General features: G+C 38.1%; 2 protein-coding genes across 2 annotated transcripts; both read left to right on the top strand.

The window, feature by feature from the left end:
• The first annotated feature begins 1,004 nt into the window (after positions 1-1,004).
• Positions 1,005-3,458, top strand: LOC131789610 (E3 ubiquitin-protein ligase TRIM71-like). Its single transcript, XM_059106772.2, has one exon. It carries the CDS (start codon positions 1,029-1,031, stop codon positions 3,252-3,254), a length of 2,226 nt encoding a protein of 741 aa, XP_058962755.2. The 5' UTR covers positions 1,005-1,028; the 3' UTR covers positions 3,255-3,458.
• A 6,578-nt stretch (positions 3,459-10,036) lies between these two features.
• On the top strand, positions 10,037-12,462 carry LOC131789612 (E3 ubiquitin-protein ligase TRIM71-like). The gene has a single exon (XM_059106773.2). It carries the CDS (start codon positions 10,073-10,075, stop codon positions 12,311-12,313), a length of 2,241 nt encoding a protein of 746 aa, XP_058962756.2. The 5' UTR covers positions 10,037-10,072; the 3' UTR covers positions 12,314-12,462.
• The last annotated feature ends 8,806 nt before the right edge of the window (positions 12,463-21,268 follow it).

The following is a 21,268-nucleotide window of genomic DNA, read 5'->3' as shown; positions in this document are numbered from 1 at the left end:
GCACGGATCATTTCAAGATCAAAAGCAGTATCTGAAATTTTGAACTCAGGTTATATTTAATATTTATGGTCAGTGCAACTGTTCTAGAAGTGTGTGTTTACTCGTTTCATTAACACTTGATGGGTCAAATTAAATTTGTTGAAGTCGATGAAAGGGATATTTTAATGTTTATTGGAAAATTAGTCAGTTGGAAGTTTAAAAAAGGTTAGCCGTTAGGTACTTGAATTTTTCAGAGTCCAAGTCACTACTAAACTCCGAACGATAAACAAGCCAAATCAGACAAAGCACTTGCCTCACTTTTCAAACTTGCGGCTGCAACGCTGGAAAACATTTGTTCCTCCTTGTAAACAATAAATCTGAAAAAAAGTTGAGTTGCCATTTTCACTGCATGGTGTGAGCAGACTTTCAACAGCGCTGTGACATCACCGGCGAAGCCCGCGGCGAGGGATGCGAGCGTGCGAGTCATCCTGAGGGGTTCTCGCACCAGGCTTCTTACACCGCCTGTCGCACGATTACTTCGTTCCCCCACGCTTAGCCTCCAGTGTCGACAGTGCAGCCATTGAGAGGCTGCTCGTCGCTACGAGACCAAATCAACACATGATTGATCGGCTTTAACAGTTATGCTTCCTGAAGAGAGAAAAATTTTCAGAGAAAATTTTAAAGAGACTTGTGCGCAAACTCGTACTTAGCCCTTTAGCGCTTTAGGAATGATTCGACATTTTCCATAACAACTCAAAAAGAGTTAGAAGTAAATTTTTCGTGACGTTGTTTTGAAAAGTTGATGTTGTGGTTAGTCTGGAACGCAAACAATGCATGTGTGTTTTGATTTAATCAGCGGTTCAATAATGTCAAGGTCACAACACTGGGAGAGATAACACAAGCATCTTCCTTTACATGATTGGTTGCTCAGCTGAGCCTATTATGATAATTAGCAGCTAGTTCTTTGAAAAGCTAAAAAAAGATTGTCACAAGGCGTCATCGTTTCAAGCTGATTTCTGCCAAATAATCGCTCTCCTTGCTCACATCTGATGAACAAAATGGATATCAAAACAGTGCTCCAAGATCTTCGTGAAGAAGTGTCATGTCCTGTGTGTACTAGCATATACACGGATCCAAAACAGCTTCAATGTTTACACAATTTCTGTCTGCAATGCTTGAAGCAGCGGCACGGAACAAGCCGTGGCCAAGACACAATCAGATGTCCGAAATGTCAAGCACTAAACAAACTGCCGGAAAGTGGCGATTTGAAAGATCTACCGACCAGTCTTTACCTGAACAGCCTGATTGATGTGTTTGCCATTAAAGAATGTAAAAAACGTCGAGTACCGTGTGGAAATTGTGAAAAGAAAAGCTTTAAGACATCTTATTGTTTCCAATGTTGCATATTTTTTTGCAAAGAATGCGTCATTGGACACAACAGCATGCAAATCAACAAAGATCACCGTGTTCTGGCGCTTAAAGATTTTAAAGAAAAGGACTTTGAGGATGTGATTAAACGACCCATGTACTGCTCGAAACAGTGGCATGAGAAAGAAGAACTGATATTCTTCTGCAAGAATTGTACTACGGCAGCTTGCCAAAGCTGTTCCTTGATAGATCATGCGGGTCACGCCCTAGTGCACCTTGACGAAGAAGCTGAAAAACAAAAGATGGAAATGAAATCACTAATAGAAACAAAGGTGAGTGATTTACAAAAAAAACTAAATATTGTAGAACAACTCGACGAGGATTACGCAAAAGTGATACAAAGAGGAGAAGACTTGAAGCGAGAAGTACAAGAGTTTGTGGACAATTTGCTTGAAACTGTTGAAGCGAAGAAACTAGCTATTTTTGAAGCAGTGGAGAGAGAAACGAGAAAATCGCTTGAAATTATTATAGGGCAAAAGACGGAGGTCGAACGTCAAATTGAGTTAATCGAATCATCGTTGGAGAAAGCTAATAAACTGATGATACGAAGCACAAACGCCGAAGTCGTTCGACTGATGAAATCACTCAAGACAATATTTCAGCGGGATGATCGAGAGCAACTGGTGGTCCACCCCCTTAACAAGCCTCCTTTGTCTGCTTTTGTGAAAAATCAAGAGCTGTTGAACTCTTTTGAGGGCGAAGGAATTGGATCTTTGCGAGTAAGACACCAAACAAAAGCAAGTCAGTCGGTTACTGTGGGTAAAGGGCTTCAAGAAGGAACTGCTAACCATATAGCGCAGTTTACTTTGATTACAAGAGACGCCGAAGGAAGACAGTGTTACAATGAACATGATCACGTAACGGTGGAGATCATGGACGAACAAGGACGAGAATGCATGACGGAAGTGCAAATAAATGACAATAAAGATGGACTCTATCAGATCAGCTGTTCTCCCAGAGGAAGGTTTAAAGTAACAGTAAAGGTAAACGGAGAACATGTTCAAAACGGCCCCTTTACTAAAATAGAAAAACGATTTCAGTTCAAAGCTGTGTCGTCTTTCGGAAAGTGTAGTTCTCCTTGGGGGGTAGCAGTTAATGCCAGGGATGAAATAGCTGTAACTGATTTTAACAACCACAGAATTCAAATTTTTGACAAGAATGGAAATTACTTAAAGTCATTTGGCAGGGAAGGTGACGAGGCGGGAGAGTTTAAATATCCGATAGGAATAGCATTTCATAATAATGGTAATATTCTCGTGGTAGACCATGGTAACCACAGAATCAGGATTTATAATGAGACGGGTCAGTACGTGAGCAGTTTTGGTGAGAAAGGAATCCGTGATAGTGAGCTCAATTCTCCTATGGGCTTATCGGTAGACAGTGATGGAAACATTATTGTTGCTGATACAGGCAACAAAATAATTAAGGTCTTTTCTTCTGATGGCACGTTTTTAATGAAGATAGGTGGACAAGGGGCTTTTACTTGTCCTATCCACTGTGTCCAATACAAAACATATCTCATAGTGTCGGACCAAAATGAACATTGTATTAAAGTTTATGACAGGAATGGGAACTTTAAGTACAAGTTTGGAAAGAGGGGTGAAGGGGATGGGGAGTTAAATCATCCCGCATTTTTGTCTGTGAACAAGTCAGGACACCTGATGGTATGTGACGCAAATAATAACAGGGTACAGGAGTTTGAACCGAATGGAAGATTTTTCAGTAAGTTTGGAACTATAGGTGGCAATTTAGGAGAATTCAATCATCCAACTTCTTCAGCGGTTCTTGCTACTGGGCAAATTGTTATCGCTGATATGGGTAACAATCGCATTCAGATATTTGAGTAAACTATAATATTTATAAAAAATAGGCATGCGTAGCAGGGAAGAGTTTTTTGTTTGGCTGGGAAGGTTGAGATAGGACACTTTGTGTACCTAGTGTTTTTATTTCTGTAACAGAAAAAGAGCATATTTTTGAAACGGACGAAAATATCGCATTACTTCACTCTAAAAGAAAAAAAAAACCTAATGTATTTGAACTCACACAGGTATTTTGTGGCCTATTATCTCTATTGTCTAAATATTCTAAGCAAAAATAAAATGAATCGGTGCCACAATTGCTGTTGTCTACTTCGCGGTATTGGAGATAGAGTGCGTTGCGTGACGAGACCAAATAGCGGTTGCCAAAAGGCCCACGCTTACTGCCGTTCCTCTAACGGAGAGAACATCAAAATTATTCGTCTACAGTTAGTTATCTCAAAGATAAAATTCCTGATAATTTTACTACGGAAAGCAAACTGAAACTCTGTTTTATCTCCAATAGACCCTAACCAAAGATAAATTGCGATTTAGACATAAGTGAAGATACATTAAACAAGAGAAAAGGATAATATTTCGAAGAGGGCTCGTTGATTGGTTGTTGCCTATCTGGACTTTGCCCTCTGTGAAATACGTGTTAAAAGGCAGGTTGTGTACAGGGAATTAATACGCGATTGGGTCCAAGTCCAAGGTCGCTAGAAGCGAATTGTATTCGTAGAAAAATACAAAACGCGAGAGAATTGCGTGGAAAATTCACTATCAGTAACATTTAGTTCCATGTGAATCTATCTCAGTAAGGTTGGACAATGCGGATAGAAAACATAATAAAATGCAGGTTTTTTTTGCAAGGAAATGACACATAGTAGGGCGAAGGCTGATGTGGCAAAATGGAATTTGATAAGGGGAATACAAATTGCGTAATGTCTATGTAGTGAAATGATCGGGTATGTTCTGATTGGACTTCGGACGTTGTTTTCAAGGAACGTAATGGAATGTAAGCTGTTTGGCGTGTGCGTTGTGAGTTAAGGAGCCAAAAAAACACGCTGGAAGATATCCAAATGCTGTGATATGATTGGTGCGAGATACATACCCTAATGCAGCAATCTGATTGGCGCGAGATACGCACTCTATAAAAAACAAATATATACTATATAAACAAAGCCAGAATTTTTCATTGCAACCCATAGATTACATCAAAACAACGAAAATTGATTGAGTGGGGTTCCCCCCCCCCTCCTCCATCCTTTAGTGCCTTGGTGTGGTTTCTGCATCCAATGGTAAAGTTGCCCTTACATCGTAAAAAAAAACCGACAAATAGATGGTAAAAACGTAAATTATAATTAGCTCTATATAAAAAAAACACCAAACAAGGGAAAGAATTCTCTTGAAAAAGAATACAGAATGCCGGACATGACGAACATTAACACAGATTCTGAACGACAAACCTCGAAAACTTAGGTGAAAGATGAATGAGCAATAATATCACTCCCTTTACATTTAGTGGTTTTGATTCTTACCTGCCAATTTCAATAAGAGATGCTAACTAACGCAAAGTGTTGAAAGTCTCTGCATACCTCTAGGGCCACCCTGAGATTGCAGCAATTGGTTAGAAGTATCCTCAATTATGGCGTGAGTGGCGGCTCTGGGCCAGCAGCGAAAAAAGGCTCTTAAATCCACGATAGTTATCTCCCAGCCTTGGGTTTTCGCAATTTTTTCCGTTACACTGCGTCACCTCTGCCTTAATCCGTACATCTGCCTTTGCACGATGACTCTGAGCGCATCGGGATTTTCTAGTTTGTTCAAACACTCAACAATTTTAATAACAGTGTTCTTGCACCGCGTCAGCAGGATGGAAAATTGTCTCATACCTCACCATCCTCAACCTTGATTGCTGGTCCAGTTGACAACTTTTCCACGTAGTAACTAGCTATCTCAAAGCTTAACTCATATAGTTCCTGTAGTAGGACACCTGCTGTCCGATGGCCAATTTCCTTCTTACTGAGAGGCAGCTGTTCACCAGCTTTGTACTTTAACAGAGGTATACAGCAAAAGGAAGTAAAGTTGAGTGTTCTGACCCGCAATTTTCTTGACTATTAAATTCTCGAGCGCTCTAATGAACGCCCAGTATTCGACTGCGTTTCCACTGATGCCAAAATCATTTGGCTTAGCAAGAGTTAGCACCATTGTGCTGTCGGTGGATCAAAGCTTGCAGTCTTGGTTGTTTAAGAACTGAGCTTTTCACAATTGCTGAGTTAGTGCGTCATTCCGTGTAGGATCTGCGCAAAAAGAACCATGAACAAACCCATAACACTCTGATTTCACAACGGTTGGAGGAAAGGTGGGTAATTTTGCAATCAGCGAGTTACAGTGAAGCGGAGCAACTGCATTTGCATCTGATCTGGAAAAGCCTGTAGCACCCGGAAAATTAGGCGGGGTTAAATTTTTCTCTGCGGCACTTTCTTGTTGAGCGCCTTCGTCTGTATTGCCTTTGTCATTTGGCAAAGCATCGGTAGTTAGGTGTCGCTGCACCTTAAATCTGAATGAAACAGTATTGTTACATTCGGCTGCCGAATCTTCAAAAGTGTTTCCGGCTTCGATGTACACACGTTCTTCAGCTTGGGCTTTAGCGATTTCTATTTTGAGCTCTGAAGCTCTTTTTTTTAACTTTAGGAACGAGATCTTCCATCTGTAACGCTTGACGATTTTCCAGGCTTGTGGCCTCTACTTCTCTTCTTAGAACTCGCAGAGGTGATTTATAATGGTAATAGGACCAAGTGGAGTCCAATCTGGTCTGTAATCATGAGAGTTATTTACAAAATCGGACGACTGCAAAGCGGGAGTCTGATTTGTCAATCACGAGTCCTGTTACCAATTTATTATAACCGTTACAACTTCGAAAAAAAAAATTTAGGACAAACATCTCCGGTAGAAAGAAAGTCTCCAACAAAATATTTCCTCCATTTTGGAAATTCCCCATTTAATTTCAGGATTATTGGTTGTTGCTATGATTATTAATTCTGTGATTGGTGGATTTAGCTGATATATGATTGGCTGCTTCAACTGTTCGACTACAGGTGTCCAATAACAGCCAACTGTCCGACTACGCTGCCTGATTACAACTGTACAGAATGATTAGTGTATAATAAAGCCGCAAACGCAACAATCACGTTGAGGAAATTGTAATGGTTATGATTAGTCCAATAATAATATACATGCAAAAATTTCAGCTTGTTTATTGGCCCTGCTCATTGCGCAAACATAAGGATCCGACTACTGGCGACTCATTCATTACAGCGATAGAAATACTGATCTGCTGATTGCGATATGACAAACTTATTATGCCATAACCATTAATTAACCGAGCATAAACCAAAACAAAGCATTAATACAAAGTAAACAGATAAAATGTTTCGACACTAAAAGAAGGTATCAGCTTGCAAAATCCTTCCCAAAGATATACATTTCCTTTCTCCTGTTAAATGTTAATGAATTTTTTTCGTTAGTGCAGTCCACTTAATTTATTGTCAAAGAAAGGCACGAAGACAAAATCACTGCTGATCAATTCACATGCACGCTTCAATTGATGTAAGACATGAGCCTCAAAAACGGGTCAAAGAGCAAGGTCGCCTGAATAAATCTCAGCTTGCCAATTTAAGATCTTCTTTTTGACAAATAAGTTCAAACGAAACGATCGTGGAATGCAATCGTCGGCACAGTCCTTGGCAACTAGTTCCTGTCTTCCAAAATACGATGGATATTGGATTAAGGAGACAACAAAATTTACTACCGGAGCGTCGAAGCAATGTATGAAATCTGGCCCTAGAAACTTTCCTTCGTCGGAAGGCATCGTAGGAAAGAAATTACATCTAAACAAAAGGCCTTCCTTTAGTAAACATTAGCGGGCTTCAATGGGAAATGTGCTTCTTTAACCGAAACTTTCAAGGAAATAGCTTGACTAGTAACGATCAATTCTGCGGATCCATACTTGTTAAAGAAGTTCTGTGGATTATTTTTCATTTTTTTAGCTGTTCGAGAAGATTTCTGCGTTTGAAATATCACTCCTTTTGATCTTGTAAGGCAAACATTTTTTTTTAATATGGACACAGCCGAAAACTTCTCTGAAGTACTACTATTTATATTTCTGTCAAATTTTACAATAAAGTGATAGATATTTTGGCATTTGACAAATCAGTGAGTATTGTGAAACTGGCGCGTTTTTAATGAAAAAAAAAATGAAAAAGACGACAGGCTGTCGATCTGATGTATTTGTCGATGCAAGAATAAACATGAACGTGAGATAGAAATTATTACTTGTGCTTTTCATTCCTTATAACTTAAGAATTCTCAACGTGACTTTTTCATCATCGTAAATTGATGACTGGTGAGTTCATTTGGTGACATCGAATCGATTTAAGGCGATGTGAAATTCCATTGCGAGGAAAATATAATCATGATATGATCATTTCAAGATCAAAAACAATGTTTTAAGTTTTGAATTCAGTTCAAATTTGACTTTTGTTGTCAGTGCGACCAGTCTAGTAGTGTGTTACAGTTAGAGTTATTAACTTTGTTTTTTACTAACTGCTCGAAAGTACTTCGTGCTTAAAGGGAAAAAAGGGAAAAATGAGCAGTGAGTTCCCACTACAGATAACATTTTGTTGCGTATTTAGGCGAGACCTGCCGTGAATAAATTGTTTTCGATCGGGGAACCTGCCGGAAATGATTCGTTTTACGGGGGCGAACGCCAGAGACCATGTGCAAAAACAACGCTGCATGAATTTGTAGGTTACTACCTTATGATACCAGCTTTTCCTTCGTTTACATTACGAAAAAAAATAATTAAAGATCACAAGGCCTTTTTCTGTTGCAATTACTGTTCTCTTTGGAAATAGGAATGAAAAGGATCTTCTCGATATTACTTCGATAGAGTTCAAGTGAAAAACACTTATTATAACGGAAAATATTTGGGTAACTTTTCTGACGCATAAGCAGTTATCAAAATTAAAACCCAGGCATGACAAATATCGTTCTTCTGACGGACGGTCTGACCTATTATTTTTATTTTATTTTTTTTTTGGGTTCGTTTTTCGGCTTTTTGTTATTTTAGAGGAGTCATTAAAAAGTTGTATTTTCAAATAAAGAAAAGAAAAAACAATTTCTAGCTTCATTTGAATGCTGCGGAAATTCATTATTATTTTAACCTGCTCAATTTAATAAAATGTTCTTAGATAGCTATCGTTATCAAAGTTATATTTCGCTGTTTATTTTTGAAGGTTAAAAAATAGTAGAATTACCCTCGTCATGTTTCTGCCGGAATCAACCCTACTGCCCCACTTTTAGAGACGACTGCAACGATTCCACGGTCGAAAAGACAAACACAATCTGAAACCAGACGAGTTCGGTTTCATTACTAGAAATCAATGTCTTTATGCGTTTTTTTGTCATAATCATTCACGTCGAAGATAGCCGAAGAAAATCGAAGACAGCCGAAGACAGTCGAAGACAGCTGAAGTCAGTCGAAGACAGCCGAAGACAGTCGAAAATACTCATAGTAGCGAAGCCTTTCGAAAACGATTTCAAAATTAAGGTCGTATTTTGACAATACATTGTCTTTAAAAGGGTCAGTTTTTTGAGTAGAAAATTGAAAACTGAGGCTTTTGAAAACGTTGACGAGAGGTGCATCACATACTGCCACTTTGATCAACAATTTCGAGTTTTTCGATGGTGGGGAAAGTTTCGGATGTTACTAAAGGCAGGAATGTGGAATGTGGAATGTAGAGTGTGGAATGGAAAATGAAGAATGGGAAATATAGAATGAGAAACTGGGAATGCGGAATGGAGAGTGGAAGAAAGAGTGGGGAATGAAGAAAAGGAAGAGGTAAATGGAGAATGAAGAAAAGGGAATATGGAATGAGGAATGGAGAGTGGAGAGTAGATTATCAAAAGTGGAAAATGTAGAGTGGAGAATGAAGAATGGAGAATGAAGAATGGAGAATGGGAAAAGGAAAATAAAAAATTGAAAAACGGAAAATGGAGGGTGGAGAATGGAGAATAGAGAATGGAGAATGGGAGAATAAAATGGGAAATTGAAAATGGGAAATTAATGTTTTTTTTTTAGATTTTATGTTTATAACGCCGATTAGCCTGCGAACATAATTTCATTGATCACGGTGACATCATCAGCGAGGCCCGCGAGTTTCGAGACGGCGAGGGATGCGAGCGTGCGAGAGGTCTGCAAAGGTTCTCTTGCCAGGCCTTCTACACCGTCAGTCGCACGATCACTTCGTATACCCTCACGAATCTCTGGCTCTTAACCACCAGCGTCGACGGTGCAGCCAGTGAGAGGCTTCTCGTCGCTACGAGACCAAAACGACACATGATTGATCGGCTATAATAGCTTTTCTCTTTAAAGTGGATTACAATCAAACAAAGCATTAGCATTTAAGGGATAATTTTGAATACGCTTGTGCGCAGACTCGTATCTTAGCCCCTTTAGCGCATTGAGAATGATTTGACATTTTCCTAAACAAGTCAAGAAAAGCTTGAAGTATGTTTTTCGTGTTGTGCATAATTTTTTGAGAACTAGCGTATGGTTAGTCTGGAACGCAGACTATGTTTAAGGTTAATCGGCGTTTCAGTAATGTCGAGGTCACAACACTGGATAACAGAGTTTTAGATAAAACAAATAATTTCCGTTACATGATTGGTTGAGTTAGCTAAATTCATGTTGATAATGGATAATTAGCAGCTAATACAAAGGAAAGCTAAAAATAAACTCCTAAGGCTCCATTGTTTTAAGCCGATTTCTGCCAAATAGTTTCTCTCCTCTCTCACATCTGACGAACAAAATGGATATCACAACGTTGCTCCGAGATCTTCGCGAAGAAGTGTCATGTCCTGTTTGTACTAACATCTACACGGATCCAAAACAGCTCCAATGTTTACACAGTTTCTGCCTGCAGTGCTTGAAGCAGTGGCACAGAACCAGCCGTGGCGGAGACACAATAAGATGTCCAAAATGCCAAGCTCACAACAAAGTGCCGGAAAGTGGCGACATGAAAGATCTACCAACCAGTTTTTACCTGAACGGCCTGATTGATGTGTTAGCCATTAAAGAATGTAAAAACAGTCAAGTACAGTGTGGAAATTGCAACAAGAAAAGCTCTGAGACATTTTATTGTTTCCAATGTTGCACATTTTTTTGCCAAGAATGCGTCATTGGACATAACATCATGCGGAGCAACAAAGACCACCGCGTTCTGGCGCTCAAAGATTTTCAAGAGAGGGACTTTGAGGATGTAATGAAACGACCCATGTACTGCTCGAAGCAGCGGCACGAGAAAGAAGAACTGAAATACTTCTGCACGAATTGTAATACGGCAGCTTGCCAAAGCTGTGTCTTGATATCTCATGCGGGTCACGCCATAGTGCACCTCGACGAAGAAGCTGAAAAACAAAAGATCCAAATGAAATCATTGATAGAAACAAAGAAGAGTGATTTACAAGCAAAAATAAACATTGTGCGACAACTCGACGAGGACTACGAAAAAATAATACAAAGAGAAGAAGACTTAAAGCGAGAAATACAGGAGTTTGTGGACAATTTGTTTGCAACTTTTGAAGCGAAGAAACAAGCAATATACGAAGCAGTAGAGAGAGAGACGAGAAAATCGCTCGAAATTATTGCAGGACGAAAAACGGAGATCGAACGTCAAATTGACTTAATCGAATCATCGTTGGAGAAAGCTGATAAACTGATGATACGAAGTACAAACGCCGAGGTCGTGCGACTGATGAAATCATTAGAGACAATATTTCAGCGAGATGATCAAAACCACCTAGTGGACCTCGACCTGAAAAAGCCTCCTTTTTCAGCTTTTGTGGAGAATCAAAAGCTGTTAAACACTATTGAAGCCGAAGAAATTGGATCTTTGCGAGTGGTACACGACACAAAAGCAAGTCAGTCGTCCGTTGCTGAAGGAAAAGGACTTGAAGAAGGGATTGTTAACCATATAGCGCAGTTTACTTTGACTGCAAGAGACGCGGAAGGAAGATATTGTCACAATGAAGATGATCACGTAACGATCGAGATTATGGACGAACAAGGACGAGAATGCATGACGGAAGTGCAAATAGAGGACAATAAAAATGGACTATATCAGATCAGCTGTTCTCCCAGAGGAAGGTTTAAAGTAAAAGTAAAGGTAAACGGACAACATGTTCAAAACAGCCCTTTTACTCTAATAGGAAAACGATGCCAGTTCAGAGCTGTGTCGTCTTTCGGCGAAGAAGGTTCTTCTGTGGGATTGTTTAGTTTTCCTTGGGGGATAGCAGTGAATGTCAGGGATGAAATAGCTGTAACTGATTTTAACAACCACAGAGTACAAATTTTTAACAAGAATGGTAATTACTTGAGATCATTCGGTAGGGAAGGTGACGAGGCGGGAGAATTTAAATATCCGACTGGGTTAGCATTTCATGATAATGGGAATATTCTTGTGGTAGACCAGTGGAACCACAGAATCCAGATTTTTAGTGGGGAGGGTCAGTACGTGGGCAGTTTTGGTGGAAAAGGAAACCTTGATAGTCAGCTCAATTTTCCTCGAGGTTTATCGGTAGACAGTGATGGAAACATTATTGTTGCTGATACAGATAACAAAGTGATTAAGATCTTTTCTCCTGATGGCACATTTCTAATGAAGATAGGTGGACAAGGGGCTTTTACTTTTCCTGTCCACTGTGTCCAGTACGGTACATACCTCATAGTGTCAGACCAAAATGAGCATTGTATTAAAGTTTATGACAGGAATGGGAACTTTCAGTACAAGTTTGGAGAGCACGGTGAAGGGGACGGGGAGTTTAATCGTCCCAAATGTTTGTCTATGAACAAGACAGGACTCCTGATGGTATGTGACTCATATAATTATAGAATACAAGTATTTGAACTAAATGGAAAGTTTGTCAGTAATTTTGGAACTAGAGGTGGTAATTTAGGCGAACTCAGTTGTCCAATGTCTCTGGCGGTTCTTGCTTCAGGGGAAATTGTTGTCGCTGATATGGTCAACAATCGTATTCAGATATTTGAGTAAAGTATAATCTATATAAAACATAAGCATGTGTTGCATGCAAGAGTTACTCTTTGGCCTGGCAGGCTGACATGGGGCACTTTGTGTACCTAGTGTTTTCATTTCTGTTGTATCTCCAATAGACCCTAACCAAAGATATATTGCGATCTAGACATAAGTGAAGATACATTTAACGAGAAAAGAGAATAACATTTTAAAGACGGTTCCTTGATTGGTTGTTGCCTATCTGGACTTTGCCCTCTGTGTGTGAAATACGTGATAAAATGCAGGTTGTTTACAAGGAATTAACAGGCGATTGGGTTAAGTCCAAGGTGGCTGAAAACGAATTTTATTTGAAGATAAAGACAAAACGCGAGAGAATTGAGTGGAAAATTCATCATTCGTAGCATTTAGGAAACGGACAGGCATCTTTTCAGTTCCTTTCGGCTGTTCGAAGGCGAGCATCACTTGGGTAAATCACTTACGAGCAAGCCAATAGCTAGCTTAAGCAATATTTACTTCTGTGGCATCTTCAAATCGTTATTATATGCTTAAAAAACTTATTTTTATTATCATCAAAACTAGTCATTTAGATCGAGTATAGGTATTAGAAAGAGACATCATTTAATCAAGGAAGAGTAAAGAAACCAGAGCCTCCAGGTTAAGAAACGACGTCTGAGATTATTGAACCAATAAGAATCTCAGCCAAGCCTGGTACTATAAGAGAGTTTTTACACTTAATTGGTTCAGACTTGAAATCTCCGATTTTTTATCCAGTCACTGAGTAATTAAAAAGGGACATCGGAAATATATATTAAGCTGAAAATTGCTCTAGATCCGTAAGAAAAAGCTTGTTTTTATGTTTTCTAAGTAAAGGATACTTTCAATATTCTTTAAGAGCGACATTTTGAGTTTAACTTTTATTGACAGTTTATTCGAATTAACCCTTTCACACCCAAGATCGCAATATTAATTCTCTTTACTGTCTGCCACTCAATTCTTATGATGATAGCTCAGAGAAATTGATATTAGATCAAATTTTAATTCCCTAATTGATATCTGTCTTATTGTCATCCTTTGTCTGCTTGATATTGTATTGATATGGTAAGGAAAAATTCTCTCTTGGTCACTCATGGGAGTTTCAGAGTTAGCCAAGCTTTGTATGAGTGACAGATATAATATATTTCTGATAAATGGATGCAATTAAGTGATTACTTAGATAATTTTTATTTCATCAACTGAGTTGATAATGTAAATTGGCCACCATAAAGAGTTTCAAAGCAAGCTTTTACTCACCTTCTTTGTTCATTAATAATTCCTTACATCGATAAAATGAGAATAAAGTTTGTGTAATCTCTCATATAATTTGAGAGTTTGATAGAATTTCTGTCCTGTTGATTTTCCAGCTTCATAGCCTTTATTTCTAAAATTGCTCTGATAAGAGCAATCAGGAGTAAGGTTACAGACAGAATTGGACGACGCAAAGTTCTTTTACCAATTTATCATAACTGTAACAATTTCCAAAAATAAACACATTTGTCTCGAGCAGAAAATTCCTCCAGTTTGGAAATTCCCCTTTTTTTCAGGATTAGTGGTTGTTGCTCTTCGATCAATTCTGTGATTGGTGGATTTAGCTGATTTATAATTGGCTGCTTCTTGTTCGATTACACGAGTCCAATTATTGCCAACTGCCCGATTACATTGTCCAATTACAACTGTACAGAATGATTAGTGAAATTAAAGCAGCAAATGCAATAGTCACATTAAGGTAATTGTAACGGTTGGGATTTATCCAATATCGATATATTTTAATAAATTTCAGCTTATTTATTGGCCATGCAGAAACACAAGGATCCGATTACTGGCGACTCATTTATTGAAGCTATAGAAAAAACTGATTTGCTGATGAGGATATAGGAAACTAATTACGTCATCACCATTAGCTGACCAAGCATAAACCAGAACACAACATCAATACAAAATAAGCAATTAAATTAATTCGAGACTAAGAAAATTTATTAGCTTGCAAAATCCTTCTCACCGTTTGAAAAAGAAAGAGATAAACTTTCCTTTATCCTGTGAAATGTTGATGAAAGTACAGCAGCAGTTGTTCCTCAGTCACTTTTTTGGTGAGTTCAGCTTCCTAAGTGCGGAGTTATCTGAGTAAATCGCAGCTTGACGATTTAAGAACTTCACTGTCGGTAAATAAGTTCCAAAACTAAACGATCGTGGAATGATATCGTCAGCAAGATATTAGATCAGTGATGTTTTCAAGGGACCCAATTAAGGAGAATGAGCCATAGTGACGACCATATTGTTTGTTCCAAGGCAATTGTGAAACAAAAAATGGGTGTGTCCTTCATCGAAGTCGTTAGGCTTAGCCAGGCGGAATGTTATGCTCTCCATTGAAGAGACGATTTACACACGTAACCCTTAGGATTACTCCCTTAAATTCCATAAATTCCAGTGACTGTTAAGCTATGAATAGCCCATTTCCGAATTCTCTCCTAATTGGATCACGCTTCTTCAAATGTTTTAATATTTATAAGGTAGTCTATCACTCAGTCTCCCGTTCATATAACGGGAATCACAATCGAAATTATGTCATATTTTATTTTTGCCCTCTGGCAATAGGCTTGGAAGTTGGGTAAAATTATGTCGCCGGGCAGAAAAAAGAAATTCAGCAGCGGAGGCAGGACAGAGCAAAACGCTTCTTCCAATTAAAAAAGGGAAAAGTTTCTAAAGCAACTATTAATTTAAGTTTAGAGCACTATTTCCCCTGTAAAAGTACTCCATGTATGAGGCTCAAATTTTTTGAGAAAAAAAAATCGTCTTTTTAAAATTCACGATTTAAAAATAGATTAAGTCTACATTTCCCACTCTCGTGCCAGCAAAGTTTGATGAAACATATCAAAACCATTCAGGAAAATCATTTCGTAGAGCGGCTTTTAAGAAAGTTTTCTTTTGAAGAAACTAGAGAAGTGATAAAAAAATTGGTTCCAGATGAATCCGCTGGGATCTAAACAGGAGATCACGAAGAAGAAGACGAAGGGGAATTTAGAGTGTGGAGAGGCAGCATCCACGATACAAAGTAGAATAAAATAGTTTTTCACATTAACCCTAAAATCTTCCTTCTGTTTATTTCGCACAATTTGACACAAATTTTGAAGTCAATTTAAATTATGTAACTCGACACATCACAATCAGATCACTACAGTCAATTTTTATATTCTTCCAACATATCACTCGGGGGACATTTTGTGCGACATTTGCAAAACTTTTTAGTGCTTGTCACACGAGGTGGTTCTTGAAGATGGCACCCACTTCTAAGTCGCCTAAGGCCCTGTTGTAAACTCGATATTCATCCAGAGTTCCCTTGGTTTTCCAGCCGTGAAGGTAACCAAATGCGAGTGGTCTGTCGTTGTTAACGCTGCCTCGTACTGCTGAGATGTCGAGGGAATCCGACTGCTTTTTGCCATTGATGTAAAGGAAGACTTTCTCCTGCTGTTCGCGATCAAAGACAACTGCATAATGAGCCCACTGATAAAGAAGATAATGTTGCTGAAAGCCATCATCAAAGTCGATTCTTTTTTGAGCCATTCTGTTTTTCCTGTCTCGTATACAAACATAAAGTCCTTCGGCACTATAAGCATGCCCTATTTCCCAACCGGCTTTCCAGCCCTCTTGGCCTGGGGGAAATAAACAGCCATAACCCTTTTGGACAGCGAAGGTTGTCAGGGGGTAGGAGACATCCAAAATCTTAATCCATCCAGCCACGGTGAAGCTTGACATCCCCGAATTTAATACCGGGGAGTCTGGAACCAAGATGACTCCATTGGAGTCAAAATAGCGACCACGTGTGAACTTGGATTACTTAGTCACCGGGCCAGTAGCCAAGCCGTGGTTCTCATAACCCGAGTCATCAGCCACCTCTTCTCCAGTCTGCTCGTTCATGCGCCAATGACCAATCAGACCAGGAATACAGATGTCATAGCAAGTCGGAACAGGACTTACTTGGGGGTAATATGGCTTCCATTGGTTGTTGAGGCAAAGGCTTAAAAATTTTTGACCTTCAGTGGAGCGTACCATTCCTGTCCTAATTGCAGTGCAAGGTGCTTTTTCAAACGGTGAGTCATCATCCTGGATTGAAGAAATCGTGGAACATCCATGTTTACAGAACTTTACAATCGCTTACAAACTGAAATTCTTCTGTTTAATTTTAACATTTTATTCCCACGATCTAACTGCGAAGCACTCAAATATTATCTAAACTTATTTTCAAATTTCTCTGCCTGCTCATGATAGATTTTAGCGTGCAGCCATTATTCATCACCATGCAGGGGCAGTCAACCCTCTATATACGCCTTTATGCTCTGCTGATGGCGACTGATCCCTCTCTGTTCCAACTGAAAGCCGTGTAAATCCCCCAAAGTTCATCGAATCCTTCTTCCCCCTCTCTTACGTGCGCCCCAGCCGATAAATAAGGACCGACTCCTGACATGAACGTGATTTAAAATATTTCTGCATCCACGATATTTGCATAATAGTTTCTCAATTTTATGAAATTTTTCTGGATGCTGACAAGTAAGATTAAGCTCGGAGCTTGTCCAAGGCTACGGAAATACATCATTGCGATAGAAAAAACGAATTACTCAGATAGTCACTGTCCTCTGTTAGAGAATTTGAAGCTTTCTTACAAAAAAATTGTCAACATAATTGTAAAATCAAAATTTACCTTGTTAGAAAAAAAATCTTTTCCAACTACACTTTGCAGCAACCCGTCGAAAAAGGAGGTTAACAAAATCACGGCGACACAGAATCTTTTCATTGTAAGAAAGGCCCAGCTTTAAACGCACAGGTTCAGTTATAAGAGATCGTCTGAGAAACCTTTTCTCACGTTCCTATTTTTGTCGCATGTTAAGCTACTTTAGGATTGGTGCGGCATAAATTCAATGGAAAAAAATTTTAAAAAACATAAAAAAAAAATTAAGAAAGTTATTAAAAAAATAATTAAAAAATTAATTTAAAAAACTGATTAAAAAAATTCAGAAAATGAAAAAATTCTTTAAAAATAAATTGAAAAATTTTTTTAAAAAATTCTTTAAAAAATTCAGTAAAAAAATATTGAAAAAATTAATTTAAAAAATATTGAGAAATTAATTAAAAAATTAATATCAAAAATTTCAAAAAATTAAAAAGTAATTTAAAAATAGTTAAAAATTGATTAAAATTTCTTAAGAAAATAATTAAGAAAATTTAAAAAATCAATTAAAAAATAATTATAATTTTTTAAGAAAATAATTAAGAAAATTAGAAAAAATCAATTAAGTAGAATTTTTTAAAAATTAAAAATTTAATTAAAAAATAATTTTAAAAAAATATAAAAAGTTATTGAAAATTTCTAGAAAATCTTATTAAAAAATTAATTAAAAAATTATTGAAAACTAATTTTAAGAAGTAAATGGAAAAGGGAAAATGAAAATTGGAAAAAGAAAAATTGGAAAATGAAAAATGAAAAATGGACATTTGAAAATGAAAAATGGAAAATGGAAACGGAAAATAGAGAACGGAGAATAGAGAATGGGGAATGGGAAAATAATATGTGAAATTAAAAATGAGAAATGTAGAATGGGGGATTAGAGTGGAGGATAAAGAATGAAGAAAGGAGAATGGAGAATAGAGAATGGAAAATAGAGAATGGAGAATGAAGAAAAGAGATTAGAATATGGGGAATGGGAAAATACTAAGGGAAATTTAAAATGGGATATGTACAATGGGCAATAGAGGGTGGAGAATGGGGAATGGAGAGCAGACTTTCATTAGTGCTGTGACAGCGAGACCTGCGGGTTTCTAGACGGCGAGGGATGCGAGGGTGCGAGAGATCTGGAAAGGTTCTCTTGCTAGGCCCTTTCACACCGCCTATTGCACTATCATTTTGTTCCCCTGCTCTGGGGCTTAGCCGTTAGTCTTGACGACACAGCTAGTGAGCGGCTGGTCGTTACGAGACCAGATAATTTTGAAGAGGCTTGTGCGCAGACTCGAAGATCAGCCCCTTTATTGACTCAACATTTCCCTTAACAAATCAAGAAAAGCTTGAGGTAACTTTTCGTGTTGTGCTTAACTTTTTAGAACTAGTGTTGTGGTTAGTCTAGAGCGCAGAGAATGAGAGATTTGTGTTTTGGATTAATCAGCGTTTCAATAATGCCGAGCTCACAATACTGGATAACAAAGTCTGAGATAAAACAGAATCTTCCGTTACATGATTGGTTGAGTGAGTTAAATCCATCGTGATAATGAGCAGCTTGTTTAAAGCTGATTTCTACCAAATAGTCGCTCTCCTCGCTTGCATCCGAAGAACAAAATGGATATCAAAACGTTGCTTCAAGATTTTCATGAAAAAGAGTGTCATGTCTTGTGTGTTCTAACATATACACGGACCCAAAACATCTCCAATGTTCGCCCAGTTTCTGCCTCCAGTGCTTGAAGCAGTGGCACAGAACAAGCCATGGCTGAGACACAAGCAGATGTCCGAAATGCCAAGCTCTCAACAAAGTGTCGGAAAGTACCGATCTGAAAGATCTACCAACCAGTTTTTACCTGTACGACCTGGTTGATGTGTTGGCCATTAACGAATTTTAAAACAGTCAAGTACTGTGAGGAAATTGCGACTAGAAAAGCTCCAAGGCGTCTTATTGTTTCCAGTGTTGCATATTTTACTGCCAAGAATGCGCCATCAGACACGACATCATGCGAAGTAACAAAGACCACTGTGTTCTGGCACTTAATTAAAGATTTTCAAGAAAAGGACTTTGAGGATGTCATAATACGACCCATAGACTGCTCAGCGGCACGAAAAAGAAGAGCTGAAATACTTCTGCAACAATTGTAGCACAGCAGCTTGCCAAAGCTGTGTCCCGATAGATCACGCGGGTCACGCCATAGTGTACCTCGACGAAGAAGCTGAAAAACAAAAGATCCAAATGAGATCACTGCTAGAAACAAAGAAGAGTGTTTTACATGTACAAGCAAAAATAAACGTTGTACGGCAGCTCGACGAGGATTACGTAAAAATGATACAAAGAGGAGAAGACTTGAAGCGAGAAGTACACGAGTTTGTTAGCAATTTGTTTCCAACTGTTGAAGCGGAGAAACAAGCCATTTACAAAGCAGTGAAGAGAGAAATGAGAATATATCACTTTTTACTGAGAATCACCCTGGTCGAGTCTCAGCCCGAGTCGACCCGATTTCCTCAGTTTCCAAGAAGACTGGGACAGTCTGAGCTATCCCAAAGTTATAAGCGATACCAGGATACAATTCGGTTTTGTTCGAAACTCCTTCCTTTTTAATGTGTTTTTATTTATCACCCAAACTAAATCGCCCGAAAATACTCATGGTAAAGAAGCCTTTCGAAACCTATTTGAAAAGCACAGCGTTATGACAATCGCGGCATCGTTTTTAAAGGGGCTCCCTTTTTTTTGCGTTTTCGGGGTCCTGCCGTGAATTATTCGTTTTACGGAAATGAACGCCAGAGACTACACAAACATGCTTGAACATATAAAGGGGGTAAGTTTCTAAAGAAACTGTGGTGCTGCGTTGTTGGAAGAGTATAACAGGGAACAAGTATGATCAACTGAGTTGATAACGTAAATTGGCCATCATAAAGAGGTTTAAAGCTGATGTTTAAGTAGAGCGTTAGCCCTTGTCAGAGTGATAGCCTGAAAATGTTCTTTGTGATAACAGCTTTCCTTTCGATTACATAACGAAAACAAAAAAATAATTTAAGACCATGCCTGAATATGTTTACTACTACCTCGTGGTACAAGCGTTTCAAATTTAGAATGGATTGAGAATGGAAAATAGAGAATGGGAAAATAAAATTAAAAATTTTTAAAAAAATTGGGAAATTAATGTTTTACAGATGTTATTTTTATAATGCGGAATATATATTTTCAGCGTTTATTATCGATATCCATACTTTTTACAAAAATTGTCAGAGCAAAAAAGGTTGTAAAACTTAAGATTATTCGTTTCATTAACCCTTGATTGGTCAAATTAAATTGGTTGAAATTAATGAAAGAGATATTTTAACGTTTAGTTGAAAATTGGTCGATTGGAAGTTAAGAACAGGTTAGCCGTTAAAAGGTTAAATTTTTCAGAGTCTACGTCACTACTCAAATCCGAGTCCACCGTTGAAAGTCCACTTCAAAAAGTCTGTCATTTCATTCTTCGAAAGTAATAGAGGTTTGCTTAATTAAGAGGATAATTTTCGATCAGTCAAAGCACTTGCCTCATTTTTCAAGTTGGCGGCTGAAGCGAAACTGAAAAATCATATCAAAGAATAATTCTCCTTTCACGACAAAAGCACGCGCCAAGCAGATAACGAATCTAACAGGTCTCAAGAAGTAATTTGCCTGAATATTGATAGCAAGTGTGCGGCCAACTCCTGAACTTATGATGCATTATTATCACAAAACACTCTTTTTAATGTAAACTAGATTGACATAAATAAAGTAATTATTTTTGCTATTCGCTCAGCTTCAGATAGTAACATAACGAAACAAGTCAGGGTAACTTTTTTTCGTATCATCAATTTAATTTATTCCGTTCCTTAAATTTTGCCACTTTAGGATTGAATCAAATTTTTTTTTAACAGATCAAAAAGAGTTAGAGGTCAATTTTATTTTCTTATATTTTTCTTGTTGTGCGTAATTTTTAAGAACTGGTGTTGTGAGTGGTCTTACTTGCACGCAATGCATGAAAGAGATTTTTCTTTTGGTTTAATCAACGTTTAAACTTGAATGAAAGAGTCTGAGACAAACAAATGTCTTCCTGTTTCATGATTGGTTGAGTGAGCTGAATCCACTAAGGTAATTTGCAACTAGTTGTAAGGAAAGCCGAAAAAGATTATCACAAGGCTTCATTGTTTCAAGCTGATTTATGCCAAACAGTTGCTCTCCTTGCTTACATCTGACGAACAAA

Source organism: Pocillopora verrucosa, chromosome 13 (assembly GCF_036669915.1).
Source record: "Pocillopora verrucosa isolate sample1 chromosome 13, ASM3666991v2, whole genome shotgun sequence".
Lineage (NCBI taxonomy): Eukaryota > Metazoa > Cnidaria > Anthozoa > Scleractinia > Pocilloporidae > Pocillopora > Pocillopora verrucosa.
The sequence above is the reverse complement of the archived record's forward strand: the minus strand, read 5'-3'. Positions and strand labels throughout refer to the sequence as shown.

Bases quoted from the DNA above. Each gene is read 5' to 3' on its own strand.
- LOC131789612 (XM_059106773.2), top strand. From the start codon at position 10,073: ATGGATATCACAACGTTGCTCCGAGATCTTCGCGAAGAAGTGTCATGT.
- LOC131789610 (XM_059106772.2), top strand. From the start codon at position 1,029: ATGAACAAAATGGATATCAAAACAGTGCTCCAAGATCTTCGTGAAGAA.